The 24,140-nt window shown below is 39.0% G+C and overlaps 3 protein-coding genes across 3 annotated transcripts in view; all 3 read left to right on the forward strand.

The window, feature by feature from the left end:
* Nucleotides 1-24,140, forward strand: part of LOC311264756 (deoxynucleoside triphosphate triphosphohydrolase SAMHD1-like) — a gene marked incomplete at its 5' end in the record, with an annotated part of 62,664 nt that overhangs the window by 21,232 nt on the left and 17,292 nt on the right. The gene's annotated exons all lie outside the window — the stretch shown is intronic.
* The window catches only part of LOC311264694 (deoxynucleoside triphosphate triphosphohydrolase SAMHD1-like), a gene marked incomplete at its 5' end in the record, with an annotated part of 43,505 nt that overhangs the window by 14,754 nt on the left and 4,611 nt on the right, over nucleotides 1-24,140 (forward strand). The window contains 2 exons of the mRNA XM_084365781.1: nucleotides 20,591-20,706; nucleotides 22,064-22,134. Of these exons, the coding sequence (XP_084221907.1) occupies nucleotides 20,591-20,706; nucleotides 22,064-22,134 (187 nt within the window). The remainder of the gene's footprint in view (nucleotides 1-20,590; nucleotides 20,707-22,063; nucleotides 22,135-24,140) is intronic.
* On the forward strand, nucleotides 1,994-9,101 carry LOC311264695 (deoxynucleoside triphosphate triphosphohydrolase SAMHD1-like; the record flags this gene model as incomplete). Its single annotated transcript, XM_084365782.1, has 11 exons — nucleotides 1,994-2,113; nucleotides 3,698-3,838; nucleotides 4,272-4,372; nucleotides 4,562-4,670; nucleotides 4,764-4,855; nucleotides 5,016-5,122; nucleotides 5,861-5,994; nucleotides 7,797-7,865; nucleotides 7,998-8,102; nucleotides 8,243-8,374; nucleotides 8,688-9,101. The coding sequence occupies 11 exons, from the start codon at nucleotides 1,994-1,996 to the stop codon at nucleotides 8,736-8,738; spliced, it is 1,161 nt and encodes a 386-aa protein (XP_084221908.1). The 3' UTR covers nucleotides 8,739-9,101.

The raw sequence follows: 24,140 nt of genomic DNA on the forward strand, positions 1-24,140 counted from the left end.
TTAAAGTTACCATTGCATACCTTAGTACAAGTATACAAGTCCATATTTTCTGTTTTGCAATACGATATGATAATTGAGTAATGAGTTGGGTTTTTTTTATTGTTGTGCTGCAAAGGGTGGCACACTTGGCAGGAGAGCTTGTACGAGCTCTGAGAACACGGCAGCCGGAGCTCGGGATCACTGATAAAGACATCCTTTGTGTGCAGATTGCTGGTCTCTGCCATGACCTGGGTGAGTAATACATACCTTTTTAACTATTACAAGTACAAGGTTTTAAGTGGTAATTGCTGGTTGTGATTAAGAGTAAAAATGACAGATTGACAGTATTTGGCAAATTCTCAATAAAAGCTGGTGTTGATCTAATGTACAGTGTTACAGCAAGTATTTACGATAAAAGGCTGGCCCCTAAATGATGAATGAATGAAGAAAATAGAGGAAATTTGTGCAGTGTTTCAAATGAAAATGTACAATTTAGGTATTTTTCTGTTCTAATTTTAATTTTGATCTAATGCCAATTAAAACTCAAAGGTTCCTGCAGATATTTCAGATTAAATGCCTTACAGGAAAGAAGAGGAAAGGTATGGGGAGGCCGTTAATGTGAAACATTTGCAGTCTTGAATTTCATTGAGATCAGCTTTACATAAAAAGAAAGAATGGTGAAGCGGAAAGTTTTGGTTAAGCTCAAAAGAACTATGGGCAACAGTGTTTGTAGCTCTTCCAACAATCATACTGAAGGGTGGGGTTGAAAAAAAAGTTTTCAGAGAGAGAGGAGTGATGCGATAATTGTTTTAATATACAATAATGGCACTTTTTCCAGTCTCTCCTGTAAGGCATTCATGGTGCAGCACTATGCTCAGCCATTTACACACCGATGGAAAAGCCACCAGGGGCAATTTAGGGTTCAGTACCATAAGTAACATGCACCTGGGAGATCAGGGGATCAAATCACCAACCATCATACCTGCTCTACCTCCTGAGTCACAGCCACTCACTTTACTGTTCACACACGACAATTATTAGGTTATCTTGTATCTATTTCTCTATATCTAGGACATGGGCCCTTTTCCCATCTGTATGAAAAGTTCATCGAAAAAAAACGTAAGTCGGAAAAGAAGTCGGATCCAGGCCATGATGAAAAGTGGGAGGTAAGTTTCCATGATGTATGACAAAAGAACCTATCAGAAAATTAAGTACAGAGAAAACAGACAGAAACTGCATTACAGGAGAATCTGTCATGTTGTATGTCGATATCCCAATCAGTGTTAAATGGTAAATGTAGTTAACTGAGGCAATAAAATCCGCAGTGCGTTGTGTCTTGACAGAGAAAGTTGGCTTATTAGAGTTTTCCTGCTTGCACAGCCTGCCTACATGTACCAGGATGCATTGCACGCATCCTACTGACGCTCCACCCCCTAATACTTCCTAAACCTGCCCATCATGTGAAGGTGGGCGTTTCAAACGGGTCTATGTACAAAAAGGCAACTGAAATAGGTTAGCTACGTCATTGCCAATAAAAAGAAAGAAGAGAAAGTTTATATTTGATAGTGTTGTATAATACACATAGTTTATTTAGTATCCTTTAGATCTCAGTCCAGTGAGAAAAATTTTAATTCATAACACTGTTCACAATAAAAACTGTGAAGACATGTTGTAAAACTTTCAATGAATACAACAGAAACAATAATATGGAAGATGGCTGAGTGATGAACAAATAAGCTTCAGCGCTCAGGGGATGCTGGGGGTACTAATCCAGTCGTGCTTGCTTGAAAATACTGTGATCTACAAAAGGGGGGCACCGCAGAAATGTTTGGGAACCACTGCTGTAAGTTATAGCCACAGATCTGTCATCTGGCAAAAATGACAGATCCTGTCATGTTTTAGCAAACTATTTGAACAGTGAGTGATTTATTTTTATTTTTTTTTACATTTAATTTCTTATATTAAAATATGAATGAGTCTGTTTCTGTTGCAGCATGAGGAGGCCTCTATAAAAATGTTTGACCACCTGGTGGAAGTCAATGGCCTGAAGACGGTGATGGAAGGCCTGGACCTGGACTTCATCAAAAAAATGATTCACGGACCTCTGGACACTGAAGACACTCAAGACAACGGAGTCAGTCATGCTCAAGTGAATTGTGTTAAATTAATCAGTATCAAGGGCGTAGAATTGGGTAGGGATGCTAGGGACACGTTCCTACCAATATTCAGCCGCTACTGTGTAGTCACTATCAATACAACCACTCTCCGTAGTGTTTAGTCAATGATTATGGCACACAAAGGGTTAAAGGATAACTACCGTTTTTTACAACCTGGACCTTATTTCTGGCAAAATATATGGTCATTTACTCACCCAGATAACTTTGGTGTCATTCGGCGTCGTTCGGACGAAATTAGATCCAGTGTAGCGGCGATATATCCATATAATGGGAGAGACGGGGCAGCGACACACAGCCACTATATAACGCATTATCTGCCACGAAACTAGTTAATTTCATCAATATTTTGTTATGAAATGCTAGCGCTATTCCCCTCTGAGTCTGGGCTCGTCCGTTATCAACATCCGGGGTCAAACTAGCAGTAGCAGCTACAGGTAAACAAGCCGCGCTGTCGCGGGTGCGTGCGCAGCTCAGAGACGACATCTTCCAGGTCAGAGGTAGTAGATCAGCCTACAGACCCCGGATGTTGACAATAGACGAGCCCGGACTCAGAGGCTAATAGCGCTAGCATTTCATAACAAAATATTGATGAAATTAACTAGTTTCGTGGCAGATAATGCGTTATATAGAGGCTGTGTGTCGCTGCCCCGTCTCTCCCATTATATGGATATATCGCCGCTACACTGGATCTAATTTCGTCCGAACGACGCCGAATGACACCAAAGTTATCTGGGTGAGTAAATGACCATATATTTTGCCAGAAATAAGGTCCAGGTTGTAAAAAACGGTAGTTATCCTTTAAATGTTGGTCTCTGGTAGAAGTCCCGCCTCTAACCTAAATACCGCTCCCTGATCGGCTGCCGGTTTCTCGCTAACTTACATGTGATTGGCTGTCCCCACTGTCACTCCTTCTGCTTGTAAAAACTACCTGCAACCTGCTAGTTGGACCGGACGAGAGGCAGTGCATGTTATCTGCAACTGCTAGTGTAAGTTGTCAACATGTTCGGCATTTGTTATTCCCGGGTCACGTCAGCTAGATGGATTTTAATATCAGTGGTGTCATTTACATTTGTGTTTGTGCCTGTTTGCGTGCGTGTACGTGTGCGTGCGTGTGTGCTGTATAGGATTTGAAGGATGTCAAAGAAAAGAAAACTGGATTTAAGAGGAGTCAAAGTTTAAGTTACTTCAAGGGTGTATAGGTAGAGGCTCAACAATACAGATATTGAATAAAAGAGAATATTTAATGCCAAAGAGATACACTTTTTAAAAGTTATTTTTAATTCTTATTTTCATGTCTTTGTGTGGAAGAGAGCCACTGTTTAAAAACACAAATAAAGAATCTGTGGTGGAAATACAATAAAACCTCAGATTCTAGATGATCATGTGATTTTATAATTATAAAATATAATTAATTAATATCAAGTAATCTTAATATTTAGTAAAAGCCTTTTTTGCTCAGGCAATAACTGTACCATCAAGCTCTATGATCATTGTATCCCTAATGTATCTGTTCATGTCATGCATCAACATATTTTTGTAAGGTGACAGACAGCAGAGAGGCTGGAGGAGATGGAGGAGGAGAGGCCAGAGAAGGTAGAGGAAGAGAGGCAGGAGGAGGTAGAGAAGGAGAGGCTGGAGGAGATGGAGGAGGAGAAGCTGAAAGAGAGGCTGGAAATTCACAGGTGAGGTTAAATAATGATGGATGTGTTAGTCATGAGATTCAGCACTGTGACAAATGTTGGTGTGATGATGATCTGAATAGCAATGCTTTACCCATGTGGCTTTAAAATCAGAGCTTTATATCAAGTCTGGTGTTCTAAGAGCCTCATCATGTATTACTGTATTGCACTACAGCCCTACAGCCCTGCACTAAAGAGTAAAGATGAGAACTCTTCAAAGTTGCCTCCTTGTCTTTCATTAGTTGCTTTAACCTATAACATCTGCATGACGTGAAATTATGATTGCTAATGCAAAAAAACATCAACTTTCAGGAGTGCTGCCTTGGAGCACTTTTGTGTCCCCACCACTCTCAAAATCAAACCTACTCCCTTGATCAGTATCATCATTGCCACAGCAGCCAATATCTAAATCCACTCTTGTGTGTCATCTTCTCAGTTGCCAGATAAAGGTCAGTCAAAGGACAAATCCTTCCTCTATGAAATCGTGTCCAACGAAAGAAATGACATTGATGTGGACAAGTTTGACTACTTTGCCAGGTGGGACTTGTTGAACAGCTGCTGTAGAACAATTCACTTTTTGATATAGAAGGATGAACTACTATGTATTACAATGACAATATTCTCTGGATTATTTTAACAATATGCAGGATTCCTCAGGGTGAATTGATATGTTTAACATATTAAGCCACATTTCTTCACATATTTCTTAACTTTGATTAATTTCAGGGACTGCCACCACCTGGGCATGAAGAACAACTTTGACCATCGCCGCTTCTTCCACTTTGCCAGGGTGTGTAAGGTGGACGGTGAGATGCAGATCTGTATTAGAGACAAGGTTCAGACATTGTTACTACTGATTTTTATCAGATTTTAAACAGCAATCCATTTTTCTGATTATTTGTGACTAAACTATCGGTTATCTTAATAGGAGGCGGGCAATATCTATGACATGTTCAACACGAGGTACCAACTCCACAAGAGAGCCTACCAACACAAAGTGACCAAGAACATAGAGACTATGTGAGTACATACCCTTCCCCTGTTGGTACTCCAACAACATCTAGCGTTGTCTGCTGTCTGATGTAGCTTATGTCATTTCCTTTATGATTTACTCTCTTACTGTATGGTACACTGCAACATGTTCTTAAAAGAGATAATGATGTTGGGTATGATTATCCAGGATCACAGACGCTTTTGTAAAAGCAGACGGGCACATCAAGATTGAAGGCTCAGAGTTCACTCTCTCCACAGCCATAGAGGATATGAAGGCCTACACCAAGCTGACAGGTCTGTAGATACCACTGTGATCTGTGACCACCAAAATCTAATCAGTTCATCCTTAACTCAAAGTAGATGTTTGTGACAAATTTGAAGAAATTAAAAAAAAAAAGAAAACATGTAATTATCACAAGTCTGCACAAACCTGCTGATACACTGACTATCTCTTTTTGTACTTATTGTGTGACACAAAATGTAAATCATCATTTATTCCCAAATTGCATCTCCAAAAGTGAGGCAATTTTACATGAATAGATATAATAAAGGTAATTATGGGGGATTTGTTGATTGTAAATATTATATCATAGACGATCCGCCTGAAAACCAGTTGAAAATTCAGCAAGCTTTTTTAATCGTGGCTAGACTTCCAGCCTAGAAATACTTCAGAGGCATGGCTTCTGATACGGGAGCTGCTTTGCCACATCACTCTTGTGAACAAGAGCAGCCAATGAGGTATCTACGTGTATATATCTGAGAGGTTATTATTGTAGGTAGTTTTGATCATGCGATCATGCACATTAAATGACACCAGATCCTGTAATGTAGTTGTAATCAGTGATAAACATCAAAATGCCAGATTGAGCCAGCCTTTATCAAGGATATTTAATTAATATGAATTATTATTATATATTTAAGAACAAATTATTAAGTAATTTTATCACATAGTCAAATTATATATTAATTACTTTGTAACCTTGTCAAACTCAAACTCACCTTTCTTCAACTCTGTTACTGTTTGTCCTGTAGATCGTGTGTTTGAGGAAATACTCTTCTCTTCCTCCAAAGAACTGGAGGATGCTAAGCAGATTCTGGAGAGGATCATCTCTCGAGACCTCTACAAGTTTCTGGGGGAAATGCAGACTAAGAAACCCAAGGCCAAGGTGCGTATCTAATGTCTCTGTGTGGCCATATTGCCTTATACATCTGTTTGAAATGTTAACTAGTTCACTATTACAACAGAGCTGGATGTGAAACTCTTTTTGTTCTTGTTAAGTGCACATTGCTTGTTTCTCTTGTCTCTATCATTTTACACACCTTGTATAGGTATTGTGCCTGGATTTCATGTCGACCACAGCAAATTCCAGGGTCATTCCTAGAAACTGAATTTAGATGATGTGATAGCACTCTGAGCAAAATCATAGGCTACGTCGACACCAAGCTGGGGCATTCTTAAATCACATTGTTTTTGTGTGAAAACAATTTCACAATTTCCAAAAGTTTCCAGGCCATTTTTAGCCCATTGAACCCCCTTTCAGTCCCCTCCTAGTCCCTATGACGACCTGTTTTAATGTAGCCATAATCACAATACAGTTGTAGTCCTTTACATATTTTTCTATCACTTAATCATAGCTCATATACACATACGTGTTTCAGGAGGAGGTAGATTGGGACTGGTGGTTTGATCCCTGATTGCTCCTGTTCATTGTCATTGTGTCCTTGAGCAGGACACTGAACCTATAATTGCTCCTGATAGGCAGTGCATTGCATGGCTGCCATGAATGTGTGAGTAGCCCTTTTCACACAGAGATTCTGCATTCTCCACAGAGGAGGTTCGCAAATTCTCCGCCTTTGTTCACACAGAACCAAGCAGCTCCGGCGTAAAGCCGCACCAGTATGTCAATTCGTAAAGCACTCCAGTGCTGCGGATCCAAAAGAGGCATGACGGTACTCGTCATGATGTTGACGTCTGTGTTTTTTTCAATGTGTTTCCCCCGGTGTCCTCCTGTTAATCTCAACATCTGCTGACTGTTTATAATCATATGGATGCAGTTATAATGTTTTGTGATTGAGATCCTGACCCCCATGCATCGTGGAAAGTGACAAAGTTACGCCCCCGCTCTGCGCCGCCGGCTTATCCATTCAGACAGACGCTGTTTCGCCTCTGCTGCGCCTCTGATACTACCTTCGGAGACGCATCAGAGCCGCAGCAGAATTTCACACAGAGGAGGATGCAGAGAATTGGTGAATTGGTGCAGGATCCCCGCACTCAAGGGGCAGTGTGAATGGGGCTAGTGTGTGAGTGTGTGAATGAGTGAATAGTTAGGCACTTTCAAATCAAATTTTATTTATATAGCCCAAAATCACAATCACATTGCCTCAATGGGCTTTACAGTCTGTACAGTGAACAACATCCTCTGTCCTTAGACCCTCGATTCGAGTGAGGAAAAACTTGCCATCTTGATGGGGAAAAAAATACCCTTTTAACAGGGGAAAAAAAAGACGATGGAAGAAACCTTAGGAAGAGCCACAGAGGAGGGATCCCTCTTCCAGGACGGACAGTCATGCAATAGATGTTGCATGTACAGAAAGAACAGCAATCGCAGTTTACAGGTTGCATTGACAGAAACTCTGATACAAATTATATATGTAAAGTATGTGGATCCAGGAGACGACTGAGCAGGACAAGGCTTTGTCCGTTAAAGTTGAAAAGTGACAGTTTAAGTGCGGCCCATTTACATTTTAATTTGTAATGTAGGCTACATGTTATTCCCAAACTGCGCAGGGTTACATCATCATTTTTCAAAAGCTCCATTTTCTTTAAACATAAGACGGGAAAATGGACTTAAACACTTCAAACTTCATTTTGGGGTGAGAAAAAAACTGTTTTCGTGTTGACAGAGAGCCAAAACCAAGAAACAAAGAGATTCCACCTGTTTCTTACCCTTTCACCTCCCTCCCTAAGGATGTGATCGAAGCTTGGAACAAGGATTTGCTCACTAATGGATTGGAACCAGAGGACTTTGAAGCTTCGGTATGTTTGTAGTCTAATTACTATAACTTCACATCTTGATCATGATTCATTTAATTTGTCAGATGCCCTCTGTTGCGGCAAAATTCCTTTGTGAATATAAAAACAAACTTGTAGCTGACCTTTGTCATTTAGGTCATTACTCTGGACTATTGGAAGAAAAAGAAGAACCCTGAGGATCATATGCACTTCTACAGCAAGGAGAACCCAAACAAGGCAGTCAAGCTCCCCAGAAAGAAGGTCAGAACTAAAGCAATGATGACAAAATATTTCATCTTAGTCTTTCCTTGCATGTGTTGTTTGTCCCCTGTGTGTTGTTATTTATAGGGCAACTTCTGGTATGTTATTTTTAACAACTTTATGCTGTTGTCGTTTTTAAGGTGTCCCCACTTCTCCCAACAATCTTTTCTGAGACAATAATCAGGTTTTACTGCAAGGCAAAGGCGACTGATGAAGACATTCTGAGTGCTGCCAAGAACCACTTCGATCGGTGGTACAAGAACAATCGAGAGGTAACAATTAGATCTAAAAACTATTTCCATCAATTATTCCACCGATTCTTTTCTACATTAATTGACTAATAGAGCTATCTTATACAGATGTAAAACATCTTAAAGCCCAATGTGGCATATTGAAGTATCTTGTTTTTTTTCTGGCAAACAATCCACCAACTCCAAAATATCCATCACATAAGACAAAGACAAGTAGCAGATCCTCACAAGTCATAAGCTGGATCGAGGTAACATTTGGCATTTTTCCTTTTAACGCTGCACTGCTCTTGTTAATACTGATACACTTGTCTGTGCTTCCTTTACCTGCTTGCAGGACAGAGATGATGGACCAGCAGAGAACAGCCCTGGGGAAACAACCAATTAATCTGAAGTTTGGAAGATGAAGATCCAAAACTGAAGAAAGAAACCAGAAACTCCCTGGTACTCATTTATTCGTTATGATTAGAAATTATTAAAATGCTGTATATGGTGAGTATGTGACACCATTTTTCTCTTAAAAAAAAAAAACCCAATGATGCATGTAAATGAGTATCAATGAGGAGGCATTAATGCACATTCAGGGCATGTACTTAGGCCTGTTCAATATTATTCACATATCTTTGTTTTAGTTTGATCATTTTAAAATCAGTCACATTTTAGACTCCTTTCTCCATCTGCAGCTGTAAGTGCCTCATTTGAGACTGAATCCCTGTTTATTACCATGTTAGTACCAAATACATTACATTCTGTCATTATGTTGTGAAAAATCAATCATGGTTACTTAAAATGTCTTTGTGTAAAACTGAATACTGAATGTTTTACAGCAGGGTTTATTCAGCCATCAGTCACATTTTTGCTTCTGTGTGTATTCTTCATGATCAGGTAAAGATGTAGAGCACTGCGTAAGGCACATTTGCAATGGAGTAGGTCATTTAAAGTAGACATTTACTTCTTGATTATGAGTTTCAGATATTTAGTGGTGTTCGGTTTTGATGTTAATCATGTTAATCAATATGGAAATCTGATAACAATGTTTTTACTTTGAGTGATGTTTGATTGAAGTTAATTCTTGGTGGTGGTTGTGGTTATTTTACTCTTTTTTGCACTTTGTATTTTCTCTATCAATATGAAATACATATTTAATAATCTGTCATGCTATACAACTCAGTTTGCTTTCTTTGATGTAACCACCTGTATGAATGTGGTTAAGACAAAATTGTGAAGAATAAAGGGAAACCTACCAGAGGTTATTATAGCCTTTCAACTGTATCCCTATTGAGATGGGTTAATAACAGATTGTGCCTGCTCTTTTTGAAATAAAGCTCTTTTTCCTCTTTGTTGTGTGTCCTCTTGTGGTTCAACTTGTCTAACATTAGATATAATCATATACTCATGGAGAATGGAGATGCTATATAACTATAACAACAGTTGAATTTGAGTTTTTACGGTGCAATGTATTTATAGCAGATGATATGGAACCCCCAAGGTCACAAAGATTATTTTTCTAATCCTATGGCCATGCAAGAAATATGCCAGGACTCATATGAATTAAGAAAAGAATATGACTTAAAATATGTAATGATTTCAGAACACATCTTTAATTAATTAAGCTCATATCAAACACTTTGAATGTATGAAATAAATCTCACAATATGGCTCATGACTAACTTAAAGTGTGAACAAGGTTAGCTATATTTGCTCAAAGTAATTATGTTTCAATATTTTAACTAAATTTTATCTTTAACACATTTTTATTTAATTAAATGTAATTGCAGTGGCTCTGTAATGTGACTTTAATGTCCCCGTCAACTTCTGCAGCTTCACTTAGCCACAAATCAAACACCACACACATAAGCACTTTAAAATTCAAGTGTGGGACATTTACTGATTTATTTTATGCTGAGGAACAAAACGTGTAAATATCTTAAGCCTGTGGTGACCAGAGACTCTATTTCAGGCATTTAGCTGAAAACCTGTTGACTTTGAGAGGAGGGAACTGGATGTGCAAAATTGCATACAGATTTCCAGGTTCTAGGACTCATTACTGCAGCACTCCATAGCATTTAAATATTGTTTTTTTTGAGGACAACCAAGTGAATATTCAAGTGTCAAAAATTCTGACAAAAAATGTTCGAGTTGATCAATTTTAACAGGTAACTCATTATTTTAGAGCAAACAATATGAGTTTCATACAAACATAGGCACCTTAGATGCTGTTCCTGGTTTACACTTTACATTTATCTTAAATATCCAGCCTCTACACAAATGGCCAGTGAAATATGTCTTAAAGTTGATGCTACAGGTCGGACTTACCAAGAGGAGGGTTCAGTCCCGTCCAGTGCTCCGGACCACGTGTGTTTACATTACGACCATACCTCAACTGCAGACGCAGATAAGCAGTTTTCAGAGCCCTCACTGAACGGAATCCTGGGTCGTGACGTCATCACTATGTTTGGCTCCACCCTCCGCGCGCCAATCACAAGGGGGCGACCTGCGTTATGTTACATGAAGGTAATAAACCGGAAGTGAGGTGTTTCACTTGTAAAATAAAACAATACTATATGTGCTGAGGTTAATGTTTACTGATGATCCACAATTTACGTTGACAGTGCACGTCACAAAATGGCTTTTTGTTTGTTAGTTTCTAGCTGTTTACAGTAGGGATGATAATTGTGTTATTGTGCAGGGATGAAGTAAGTAAGTAAGTTAAACACTAATCAATATCCACACAAAAAGAACATTTTGTTACAGTCGTCCAATCCGACATGCAGCAAAAATAGGCACCCCAACCAAAACTATTATCTGAAAACCAACAGAGGAACAAAATGTTTGATTGATATATAAAAATGAAACAACACAAAGCAAGACAAAAATATAACAACAGGAAAATAAAGTAGAAATCGTGATAATGATAATAATGAGTATATACACTGTATTCATCTTCCCCATGCAGATATGAGCATTGCACAGGATAACTGCAGCCATAATTGTAATACACACATGGTGTGAAGTATTATACTAAGAAGAACAAAGTATAAAAGTATAATTGCACAAATACTATTGGATTTACAAACAGCAATTACACAGGTTGTTGCGTAATATACTTATCTAAAACTTTTGTATGAGGTTTATTGGTATTTACTTTGAAATATGAAATTGCAATATAGTTTTGCATTCAGGGTCACAAATGAGGTCGTGTACTTGAATTTTTTTTTTATGTGAATGTGGGCAAGTTTACACTTCACTTGGTTTATTATGTAGGCTGATTCCAGTATTTCCACATTCATGATAGTTGAATTTGACTCCTTCAAAGCCACAAATAATAAAATATAGAATTATTATATTTTCCCCATCAGAACTTTATTCTTAAACAGCATTTATACCTTCTTGTAACTGTAGCTATAACTGTATTTATTTAACATTAAATACTGCTGCCTTGCTGACATGTTTCACAGTGCTTGTCAATTCAATTTATAACGTATTTCATGTGCTTCTTCTACAACAATTAAGTTAAAAGAACCACAGACTTGGGTTATTATCTGCAGGAAGAGGTTCTTCTCTTTGTGTGTATATATGTGTTTGCTTCTCTCTCTCTCTCTCTCTCTCTCTCTCTCTCTCTCTGCTTAGATACAGTACAACTGTAACATTTTAGGAACAATGACATAAAAACCAAATCATTAACACAAAGTGAAACATCTAAAGTTAAGTAATGCAAGACATTTCAAAGGACCACGTAGTACCCACCACTAGGGAGAGTATAAGATGGCAGGGTTTGTGAATAAACCTTGACCACCACATCATCAGGGTTGTGCCTCTTAAACTCTTGTAAAGGCCATTGTCAGTCTACAGCAAAAGAGATGAGGGAGGTTAAAGTATGAAATGAGGATCTACCAGTTTGGTGACCACACAGGAGAACTGGGAGTGTTCTTACTGGTACTCTTTGTTTCATAAATAGCCAGGGTGTGCCGAATTGTTCTTCTGTTTTGTTTCACCTGGTGTTTAATAATTCCATTGATATGTGTTCAGACAATTCTGTGTAGATTTGGGTTCATGCCAGGGCTCATTTGGCATCATGCAAGTACCCTTCTATTCAATCACCTCTTCACAGAGTTGCTTGGAGTCTTTATTTGTCTACACAGTAAAGGGTGTGACAATCTATGTCCACAATGTGTGTGGCAAGTTGCCAGTCCCATCTGTGTGCAAAGGATACAGAGATGGCCTCTTCAAATCTGCACACTGATTGTTAACACACTGCAGCATGTGCTATCAGATCTGAAATTGCTTTTTACATTCAACCATGACCAAAACCATACTTTTTTTCACCAGGGTAAACAAATGTTTCAACCCTTTCCATCAACACGTTGGATGGTGTTTCTATGATAACTCATGAAACAAGTCCGAGCACTGAGAACAATCAAGGGGTAACAATTAGATCTGAAAACTATTTCCATCAATTAATCTACTGATTCTTTTCTACATTAATTGACTAATAGAGCTATCTTATACAGATGTAAAACATCTTAAAGCCCAATGTGGCATCTTCAAGTATCTTGTTTTTTTCTGGCAAACAATCCGCCAATTCCAAATTATCCGTCACATAAGACAAAGACAAGTAGCAGATCCTCACAAGTCATAAGCTGGATCGAGGTGACATTTGGCATTTTTCCTTTTAACGCTGCACTGCTCTTGTTTATACTGGTGCACTTGTCTGTGCTTTCTTTACCTACCTGCACAAAGATTATTTTTCTCATCCTATGGCCATGCAAGAAATATGCCAGAACTCATATGAATTAAGAAAAGAATATGACTTAGATTTTGTAATGATTTCAGAACACATAATTTAATTAAGCTCAAATCAAACACTTTAAGTGTAAATGCAGTGGCTCCATAAGAAACTGTACATTAACTGAAATAAATCTTGTAATATGGCTCATGAATAACAAAGTGTGCGCAAGGTTCGCAATATTTGCTCAAAGTAAATATGATTTTTAATATTTTAACTGAAACATTAAATCACAAAATGCATCTTAAAAGGAGGGACAAGTGAGTACGCGCCTCCGTGTTCGGCATGATGACGTGTAATGTCCGCGACAACTTCTGTAGCCTCATTTAGCCACAAATCAAACACTATTTTTTAAGACACGTAATTGCTTTAAAATTCAAGTGTGGGACATTAAATGATTTATTTTATGCTGAGGAACAAAACGTGTAAATATGTTAAGCCTGTGGTGACCAAAGACTCTATTTCAGGCATTTAGCTGAAAACCTGTTGACTTTGAGATGAGGGAACCGGATGTGCAAAATTGCTTACGGATTTCCAGGTTCTAGGACTCATTACTACAGCACGCCATAGCATTTAAATATTGCTTTTTTTGAGGACAACCAATATGAATTCATGAATCCCCTTTGTCTTGTGGGTGGTTTTTAAATTGTGCAATTTAAGAAGAACCTAATTTAATATTTGTCTCTTGCATTCAGCAGTTCAAAGTGAATATTCAAGTGTCAAAAATTCTGACAAAAAATGTTCGAGTCCCGTCAAGTGCTCCGGACCAAGTGTGTTTACATTACGACCATACTTCAACTGCAAACGCAGATAAGCAGTTTTAAGAATAGACATATATACATAGATGCCCCACTGAGCACTGAATCGTACGTCGACGTCGCCGCCATATTGGATATCCCTCTAAAAATAAAGGTTAAATAAACAACAATGGGCGATTTGCATTGACATCTCAAAACCTCGCGAATGGGGCCCATGTCAATCAATCCCACCTCACGTTAACCTGTGTGATGCAGTGTTGCCAACTTAGCGTCTTTGTCGCTATATTTAGCGAGTTTCAGACCCCTCTAGCGACTCTTTTTCATAAAAGCGACTAGCGAGAAATCTAGCAACTTTTTCTGGTGTATTTGGAGACTTGTGGAGACTCTGACGTGAAAGCATGTATCGTTCAACGAGCAGCGGGTGGTGCCGTGCTGTCGTGCTGCCATGGGACTGTGCCAAAGCACCCACAGGCGGCCCAGTCCTTAGAGGACACCCACAGAGGGTGCTTTTCTGTGGGTGCTTTGGCACGGTCAAGATTAGGAACTGCAGCCGGGAGGGACTGTTGTGTGAGGAGTCCTCATACAACAGTCCCTCCCGGCTGCAGTCAGAGCAGGAGAAGTTCACCCCTCGCGTCCAGACTGCGAGTTACGCATGCGCGAAGCCGCCGCTGGCTGATCCCTTTGAAATGTAAAAACGGTAACATTGTTATGTGAATTAATTCACATTCGGTTAGTTTGCAAGCTGAGCTGGACGCGCACTCCTTTGGCCGTGACCGACTCGAGTGCGGCTCTGCCTGGCCACTGCCATGGACGCGGTTATGGTCAGCAACAAGTTACAAAAAAAAAAAGTGTCTCCTAACGTTAGTTGCTGTCCTGTCCTCCTTGACAGGAAGTAGCAGCACTCTATTAAAATAATAGAGCTAGCAAAATAATAGTATTAATTTGCTAGCTATTAGGGTAGAAGAAAGTAAATAAGCAAACTTATTATGTTGTGGAAATGTTTGCTTGGGGCCCCAACAGACTCTAGAATCGCCTCTGAAAGTGCCTACCTGTATACTAAACATATAAGGAGTAGTTAACGTTTATAATCATCAGAGAACGTTACATACGTTGTTTTTGGTACCTATGTGTTTCCCAGATATATTCGTACGTGTGTGAATGGGTAAATGAAAGGCATTAACTTATAGCACTTGGTAGAAGGGTGCTTTATAAAGTTCACTCCATTGACTTGTATTACTGCCACATCCAATATGGTGGACGTGCTGACGTATCGCAGCAACGGGCCAACCCGCTCAGTGAGGCGTCTATGTATATATGTCTACGGTTTTAAGAGTCCTCACTGAACAGAATCCTGGGTCGTGACGTCATCACTATTTGGCTCCACCCTCCACGAGCCAATCACAAGGGGGCGACCTGCGTCATGTTACATGAAGGTAATAAACCGGAAGTGAGGTGTTTCACTTGTAAAATAAAACAATACAATATGTGCTGAGGTTAATGTTTACTGATGATCCACAATTTACGTTGACAGTGCACGTCACAAAATGGCTTTTTGTTTGTTAGTTTCTAGTTGTTTACAGTAGGGATGATAATTGTGTTATTGTGCAGGGATGAAGTAAGTAAGTAAGTTAAACACTGATCAATATCCACACAAAAAGAACATTTTGTTACAGTCGTCCAATCCGACATGCAGCAAAAATAGGCACCCCAACCAAAACTATTATCTGAAAACCAACAGAGGTACAAAATGTTTGATTGATATATAAAAATGAAACACAAAGTGAAACATCTAAAGTTAAGTAATGCAAGACATTTCAAAGGACCACTTAGTACCCACCACTAGGGAGAGTATAAGATGGCAGGGTTTGTGAATAAACCTTGACCACCACATCATCAGGGTTGTGCGTCTTAAACTCTTGTAAAGGCCATTGTCAGTCTACAGCAAAAGAGATGAGGGAGGTTAAAGTATGAAATGAGGATCTACCAGTTTGGTGACCACACAGGAGAACTGGGAGTGTTCTTACTGGTACTCTTTGTTTCATAAATAGCCAGGGTGTGCCGAATTGTTCTTCTGTTTTGTTTCACCTGGTGTTTAATAATTCCATTGATATGTGTTCAGCTTTGGGTTCATGCCAGGGCTCATTTGGCATCATGCAAGTACCCTTCTATTCAATCACCTCTTCACAGAGTTGCTTGGAGTCTTTATTTGTCTACACAGGAAAGGGTGTGACAATCTATGTCCACAATGTGTGTGGCAAGTTGCCAGTCCCATCTGTGTGCAAAGGATACAGAGATGGCCTCTTCAAATCTGCACACTGATTGTTAACACACTGCAGCATGTGCTATCAGATCTGAAATTGCTTTTTACATTCAACCATGACCAAAACCATACTTTTTTTCACCAGGGTAAACCAATGTTTCAACCCTTTCCATCAACACGTTGGATGGTGTTTCTATGATAACTATAAATACCTGGGAATTTGGTTGGACAATCAAAATCATACAAATTCAAATTCATGCTGAAGTCCTGTTTTTCCATGGCATCAGAAAAGAGCTTAGTTGCTGGCCTTTCTCTTACTCAGATTGATTTTGGTGATGCTATTTACAGGTTTGCCTCACCGTCCACTAGGGGTGTGCATCTTTCCCTTACAAAACAAGCCGATACATATCTAGGTACATGGGCTACAATACAATTCAGGGACGATACTTTTTATCATGGAACGATTTGATTCGATTCTGATTCAATTCGATCCGGTTTCGGTATGAGACAATACAATTCTTTGTTTCATGTAAATATTCATTTTCTATTATGAATAAGAATAAGTCAATTCTATGAAGTGGCATTGCTTACCTTCAAATAGGTATTTCATAAAAGACCAGGGAACCCTATGTATTTTTCTTACTTATGTGTACCTTCATCTTAATCTGCTTATAGCTCAGTGTATCAAAAACACACCTGTTGTCTCATCCTGGATCTGAAGAAAAACTATTCTGTTGCCTGGATCTCCATGAGCAGGGTCTGTCTGAGCTGGATCTGTCTGCAGTGGACCTCTCTGAACTGGATGTCCCTGACTGCTTCCTAGTAATATTAAGTGTAAAAACTCACACTTATGATTAACAATCAAACAAATTTTTACTACTGATAACAAACTCAAAAGTTGGATTAACTTAACAGCGTGCACTGTGCAGTAACTGTCAGTAGACAGTAAACAGTGTGCAGTATGGTTCAATTCAGTACATAATTTCAGTAGACAGTGACAGTAGACAGTGACAGTCAACGGTGCACAGTACTACCAGCAGTCACAGAAAACAGCTAATGATAGAAATACGTTCAAAAGCAGACGCAATAAAAAAAGCAAAAAGCAATAAAACTGGGCTATAGATGCCATGATAACCTTAGAGTTGTGGCTAAGTTAACTTTTAAGAGAGTTTGAAGACACTGTGAGGAAGTAGCAGCATAGCAGAGCATAACTTTAAAACTGGGCCATTGACCCATTCACAGTACATTTAGATCGATCCAGAGGTCCGTGTATCGGTGTAGGCGTATCTTTAACTTTAAAACCAATTTCTGATTCATATCAGTGAATTGTTACACCCCTACTGTCCACCTTATTCAGTTTGACCCCCTGTATCACTCAGCCCTGAGGTATGTGACTAATTCTAGCTGTAGTACCTATCACTGTACCTTACGCAGCATGGTGGGAGAGTCATACCTCACTTTGCAAAGACTACAACACTGGTATATCTTAATCTTCGAGATTATTTTAGCCACATTTTTCTCGTTGCAAAATGTTCCTAATCTCAAATCGCAAAAATTGCTTCAGTTCAAAGTGCCTTACTTATATGTCAGAAAAATAAATGCAGAATATTGGAAGTGGTCACTGCCAGCTGCAGCGTCTTCACACATGCCTTAATATTGTTGCCTTGTCTGTGATTTAGACCCTGGCTTGGTTAGGTCTCACTTGTATAAGAGACTTCCTCATTAAATGAATGCTATACATACACGGTATAAAGTACAATCAATCAAAACCCCTTGATTTAAGGCATTTCTTTTTTTCTCTCGTACCTGGCTGAGAGGCAGGCAGCATGGTGACAGCGAACCCCAAAAGGGCAAAGAATTTTTTTATTTTTTCAAAATCTGAACTAAATTTTACCTCACCTGGAAAGTGGAGTTTTCCTTTAACAAACAAGTTATGTTTTTGTTCATTGTTATTAGCCAAAAAACATTTTGTGTATCCCTGAGGTCTAATAAACATGTTGAATACCTTTCTTTCCTTATAAAACATTTGCAATTTTTTTAATATTTCAAATCCTGATTTGTTTACATACAGTGTTTGCTAGTATCCAGACTTCTTCTTCCCTGCCTTTGCTTGCACATTGTTTGAGTGATTGACCCCAAAGATCTGTGAAAAAGTGTGAAACCATTGGCAGGAGTTTGTAGCACACCATCCACATGCTCGCCTGCATCCTTGTGCATGATTAAAATGAAAATACCCAATGACTGTTATATTAGCAAGCATCATCTCAATTTTTGAGCTGCTTGAGGTTTTGCTAAAATTGAAACATGTTTTATCCTGTTGGGTGGATACATTTATAACAACGTGTCAAATTTTACAAGCTAATCATCTGTTTAGTATGTAAAATCTAACAATTAAGTGTGGCATATCATGTTCACATTAAATGTCTATTAGCCACTGACCAAAAACTGTCTATTTTTCATGGGAAGTCAGACCATCGCCATCTTGGATTGTGGCGACCAAAATAGGTATTTCAGACAAACTATTATTTTTTCCTAACCTTAACCAAGCATTTAACCAGAACATAAGCACAGTGTTGTTACAAGAGACAAATAGAAAATTCAGACTAAACAAATATAAAGTTGCAACATAAAGAAATGTTCACTTTTAACATATCTGTCTCTATAGGAGCTACTTTTATATAAATAAATATAACTAGTAAAGTTAAAAGTATGGAGTGTAGTTTCATACTCTGATAGATGAATGATACAGAATAACATTACACATTTAAAGAACAAAGTGAAGTTCTAGTTTCACTTCTCTCCCTGTGATGAGTTGGCAAAAATGACTTTTAAATGTCAGTATGGGCGTGGGTGCACGATGGAATGTGGCTCTTTAAATGCAGGACGGCTATTGTTTTTACTCTGGGTGGCCCTACCTGTAAACAGGTAAACAGAAGGGAAGACAAATTAAGCAGAACAGTCACCAGCAGTGCATTTAATATACTGTATATTTAATAAAGTCAGTGGGCACTACCTGACCTATTAGTTGTATCTGTCTTTTTCTTACCAGGACTTACCAAAAGTGAAATAACGACCAAATTAAGTTATGTTTTGGCTTCAGTTTCAGTTTTATGCTCACATAATCTGTTTTGTACAGAGTACACATACACATACACTGGTAGGATTTTACATTTATAACACTTTGAGTACTCACATGCTGCAGGAAGGGATTTGATGACCTGATTGCATGATTAAACAAGGTTCTGCAGGAATAATATCACATTGTCTGCATAGAATAATTTGAATAATTGTATGTGTCATATATACGGAGGGCAGTGGTTATAAGAGTAAAAAAAGTATAAGAATTTGTCTTGTGACAGTCTGATGTGTTTTCAGATTTGATTTACTGAAATGTTTTTGTCGTCTAATCAATCACAAGACATCCATAATGAGGGCAGTGACAAATCTGATAGGTGTGGTGAGATATAAAAGCCAGGTATTGTCCAACCCCTCAGCAGTCTTAACGTGTTTTAATATTGTTCGTGTGGCTATCCTGATATATCTGCTGCTTGTTGGACCAACGTAGAAAGTGTCGGTTAGCCATGGCTACAACTTCTGAAAGCTCGTCAGAGTCAGAGAAGAAACAGAAAATCTTCCAAGGCAAGGTAAAATATTGTGTGCTGTAACTACACATCACACTTCATTTTCAGGCCTAGACAACTATGGTAATTATTACTGTATTTGTATTAAGATTGTGTATGTTTGTTGTCAATTGTTGAGTCCAAAGTCAACCTCCAGCTGAAGGCGATGAAAACATTGAAGATGAGGAAGATTGCAGTATGAAAAACTAGTTCACGAAATACTTAGGCGAACTTTTCTATTTTGCTCCACCACATACAGGTTTTTAATTTATCCACTGATTTTATTCCTCTGTAGCTGTGGCTTCATGTTTGAATTCAATAGGCCTCATTCAAGAAAATGTTTGAATTCTTATCCTTTTGCAAGCTCACAGAGTCCTCAAGAGACTAGAGCTGGTTGTACTGGTACTCCTTTGGGTAATATTGTAGGACTGTGTCCGGCCAGGTGTTCAATGATCCCGTCCACGGGCATTTGGAGTTACACCCATTTCTCGTCAAAATCATTGACACGCGACAGTTCCAGAGACTTCGATTCATCAAGCAGCTTGGCGGGGCCTACTTTGTTTACCCTGGAGCATCCCACAACCGCTTCGAACACTCCATTGGGTATGTCTGGATTTTTCAGATACACTGACACTGTTCTGTGTCCTAAGATACTAATGACGGGTAATCAACAATGACATGAACAAAGCAATAAATAATAATTAAAGTTACCATTGCATACCTTAGTACAAGTATACAAGTCCATATTTTCTGTTTTGCAATACGATATGATAATTGAGTAATGAGTTGGGTTTTTTTTATTGTTGTGCTGCAAAGGGTGGCACACTTGGCAGGAGAGTTTGTACGAGCTCTGAGAACACGGCAGCCGGAGCTCGGGATCACTGATGAAGACATCCTTTGTGTGCAGATTGCTGGTCTCTGCCATGACCTGGGTGAGTAATACATACCTTTTTCACTATTACAAGTACAAGGTTTTAAGTGGTAATTGCTGGTTGTGATTAAGAGTAAAAATGACAGATTGACAGTATTTGGCAAATTCTCAATAAAAGCTGGTGTTGATCTAATGTACAGTGTTACAGCAAGTATTTACGATAAAAGGCTGGCCCCTAAATGATGAATGAATGAAGAAAATAGAGGAAATTTGTGCAGTGTTTCAAATGAAAATGTACAATTTAGGTATTTTTCTGTTCTAATTTTAATTTTGATCTAATGCCAATTAAAACTCAAAGGTTCCTGCAGATATTTCAGAATAAATGCCTTACAGGAAAGAAGAGGAAAGGTATGGGGAGGCCGTTAATGTGAAACATTTGCAGTGTTGAATTTCATTGAGATCAGCTTTACATAAAAAGAAAGAATGGTGAAGCGGAAAGTTTTGGTTAAGCTCAAAAGAACTATGGGCAACAGTGTTTGTAGCTCTTCCAACAATCATACTGAAGGGTGGGGTTGAAAAAACAGTTTTCAGAGAGAGAGGAGTGATGCGATAATTGTTTTAATATACAATAATGGCACTTTTTCCAGTCTCTCCTGTAAGGCATTCATAGTGCAGCACTCGCTGTACACACAAAAAATGACCGCTCATTCACTCATTACCTTCCAATAAACTGACACCCAGTGGTTTCCTCTATAGTGAGAGGGAAATCAAAATTTAGGACATTGTGATTCATCACTAACAGCTGTAGTCAGTTTTTTTAGACCCGTAGGGAATCTACTGGTATGTTGATGCACTGATGAAAGTGATTCTGCAAAAATGTACAGTACGTCATCAGGAGTTTATCATATTCATCAAACAGATAAACATGGCTGAAATGTTGAACTGACATTAACAGCAGAAAATAATAACAACAAATGGAAGCAAGTCCCAAAACAGTTAATTTATAAAAATATGATCATATGCAATTATTAAATTGGGGGAGAGTAAAGGCCCGTCTCTAAAACTTGCCCTATTTCATATAAAAACAGGCCTGATAAGTTCATGGTTAATGGCAGCGCTACAGCACTTGGCACATTCACCCATTCACTCATATTGATACACTATTCTGCACCTTGCATGGCCAACAAGAAGCAATACAGCACTTCATATCCAAAAAGCCTCAAGATATTTTTATGCTCAGCCATTTACACACCAGGGGCAATTTGGGGTTCAGTACCATAAGTAACATGCACCTGAGAGATCAGGGGATCAAATCACCAACCATCATACCTGCTCTACCTCCTGAGTCACAGCCGCTCACTTTACAGTTCACACACGATAATTATCATGTTATCTTATATCTATCTCTCTATATCTAGGACATGGGCCCTTTTCCCATCTGTTTGATGGAAATTTCATCGCCAAAAAATGTCCAGAAAAGAAGTGGAAGGTAAGTTCTCCATGATGTATGACAGAAAATTAAGTACAGAGAAAAACTGAGACAGGAACTGCATTAAAGGAGACATTTGTCACGTTTTATGTTGATATCCCAATCAGTGTTGATGGTAAATGTAGTGAATTGAGGCAATAAAAAGTGCGTGGTGTCTTTACAGAGAAAGTTGGCTTATTAGAGTTTTCCTGCTTGCACAGCCTGCCTACATGTACCAGGACTTGCTAACGTCCCTACATCTGCGAGTACAAGGAATATAATACACCAAGTTTATTTCCTGTGGTCTGTCTGCTAAGAAGAAGAGCCTCATGGAAATTATATTTAAAAAGTTCTTCATTGTACAAACAAACAAAATTCGTCAAAGCAAGTTATTTGGTGCTTTCAAAGTAACTCTATGAAGCTGAGGCGGATTATTCTGTTAGTGCTCAGAGGCTGCTGCTGTGAGCCGCCTGTAATTCTTTGGTTTCAGTTTTTGTCTGGTCGGTTTCCCTCCTCTCCTCCTCTGAAGCTGGTTCAACGATCAGAGAGATGGCCTGCTGCAAAGTTACCACCAGGTTGGACTCACTGTCACCTGTTGGACCTGCAGCCCTGTGCGCACTCGGAGATGCTGCTTGGCTCTGTTTATTCTCAATGCGCCTCCTTGACATGGCCTCTCCACCTACTAAAGATAAGCCCCATTCACACTGCTCTTTCAGTGTGGGAATCATGTGCCGTTTCTCCGCATCGCTGTCTGTGTGAAAGCTACAGATGCGGAGAGGGGGGACAGTTTTGGTGCAGCTCTGAGGCAGATCAAGGGTGTGTCGATCTGATGGTGTTTAGAAATGTGACAAAGAGTTGGTAGGACAGACAGGACGACAGACACTTCTCCACATATAACTGTGGTATTTTTTTCCTCATATAAGTTGCCAGACACTACTAGCTACCTCAGTGATATTGCTTGGTCCTGTAACGTTGCTTTGTGGGTCATTTCTCTTTTATCTGATGAGTGAAGGATCTGTTTAGTTGTCAGACTGTGAACACCATCAGACTGACAGACCCTTGATTCGCACCTCCGGCTTATCTATTTACACAGACGGCTAATTTCTGCTGCGGCTCTGATACTACTTCCAGAGGCACATCATAGCTGCAGGGAAACTGTCCCTCCTCTCCATCTGGAACTTTCACACAGACGTCGATGCAGAGAATCGGCGCATGATTCCCGCACTGAAAGGGCAATGTGAATGGGGCAAGTGATTGTTTGTCCTCATCGACAGATTAAAAATAACAGTAAACAACCAGGATGAGGCAGATCATTACTGTGTTTTAAACTGGGGCACAAGACCGAACCGAAGTGAAAGTGAAACTTAAGGCTACACACAGAAGTGTCTGTTGTGTTCCCTCTGTAGTATTTATCCATGCAAAATAACATGCCCTTGATTGCCACATTATGTGACTGGCCACCGGGTCATTTGCATTACCCCGGCTGCTACACGCACCGCCGCAGCCAAAATGGACTACCATCATTTAAATGAATGGGAAAACCGCAACACTGGATTCAATGTGAATATAAATCCTGTTTATTTATGGTCCCCACCAAATTGGATATATATTAGGATTATACAGATTACCAGTTAAAACTGGGCTATTTTTTGTTGGGGGATAATGTCCTGCAGTGCACACTTTGTCATATTTGTTGATGATTGAAGATAATTGAATGAAATATTTATACTAATATTTGTTTTAATCAAGTAATAATAAAATAATAGTTAATAGATTAATTCAATAAATAGTCGATAGATTCATCGATAAAAAATTATCGTTAGGTGCAGCCCTAGAAAAGTCTCCCCCTCTATGACCTGCTCTGCTCTCATGTTAAAATTACTTTTGCTGAACACAAGGCTGATTTGCATACAGGCAAGACATGAAAGAAGTTTTGTGTTTGAGTGCCAGCTGACACGCCCCCATGAATGTATTATTATTTCGATATATCACACCTGCTGGAGACCCAGAGGTGGAGACTAGAAATC

This window comes from Pagrus pagrus (assembly GCF_965226575.1).
Source record: "Pagrus pagrus genome assembly, chromosome: 11".
Taxonomy (NCBI): Eukaryota; Metazoa; Chordata; class Actinopteri; order Spariformes; family Sparidae; genus Pagrus; species Pagrus pagrus.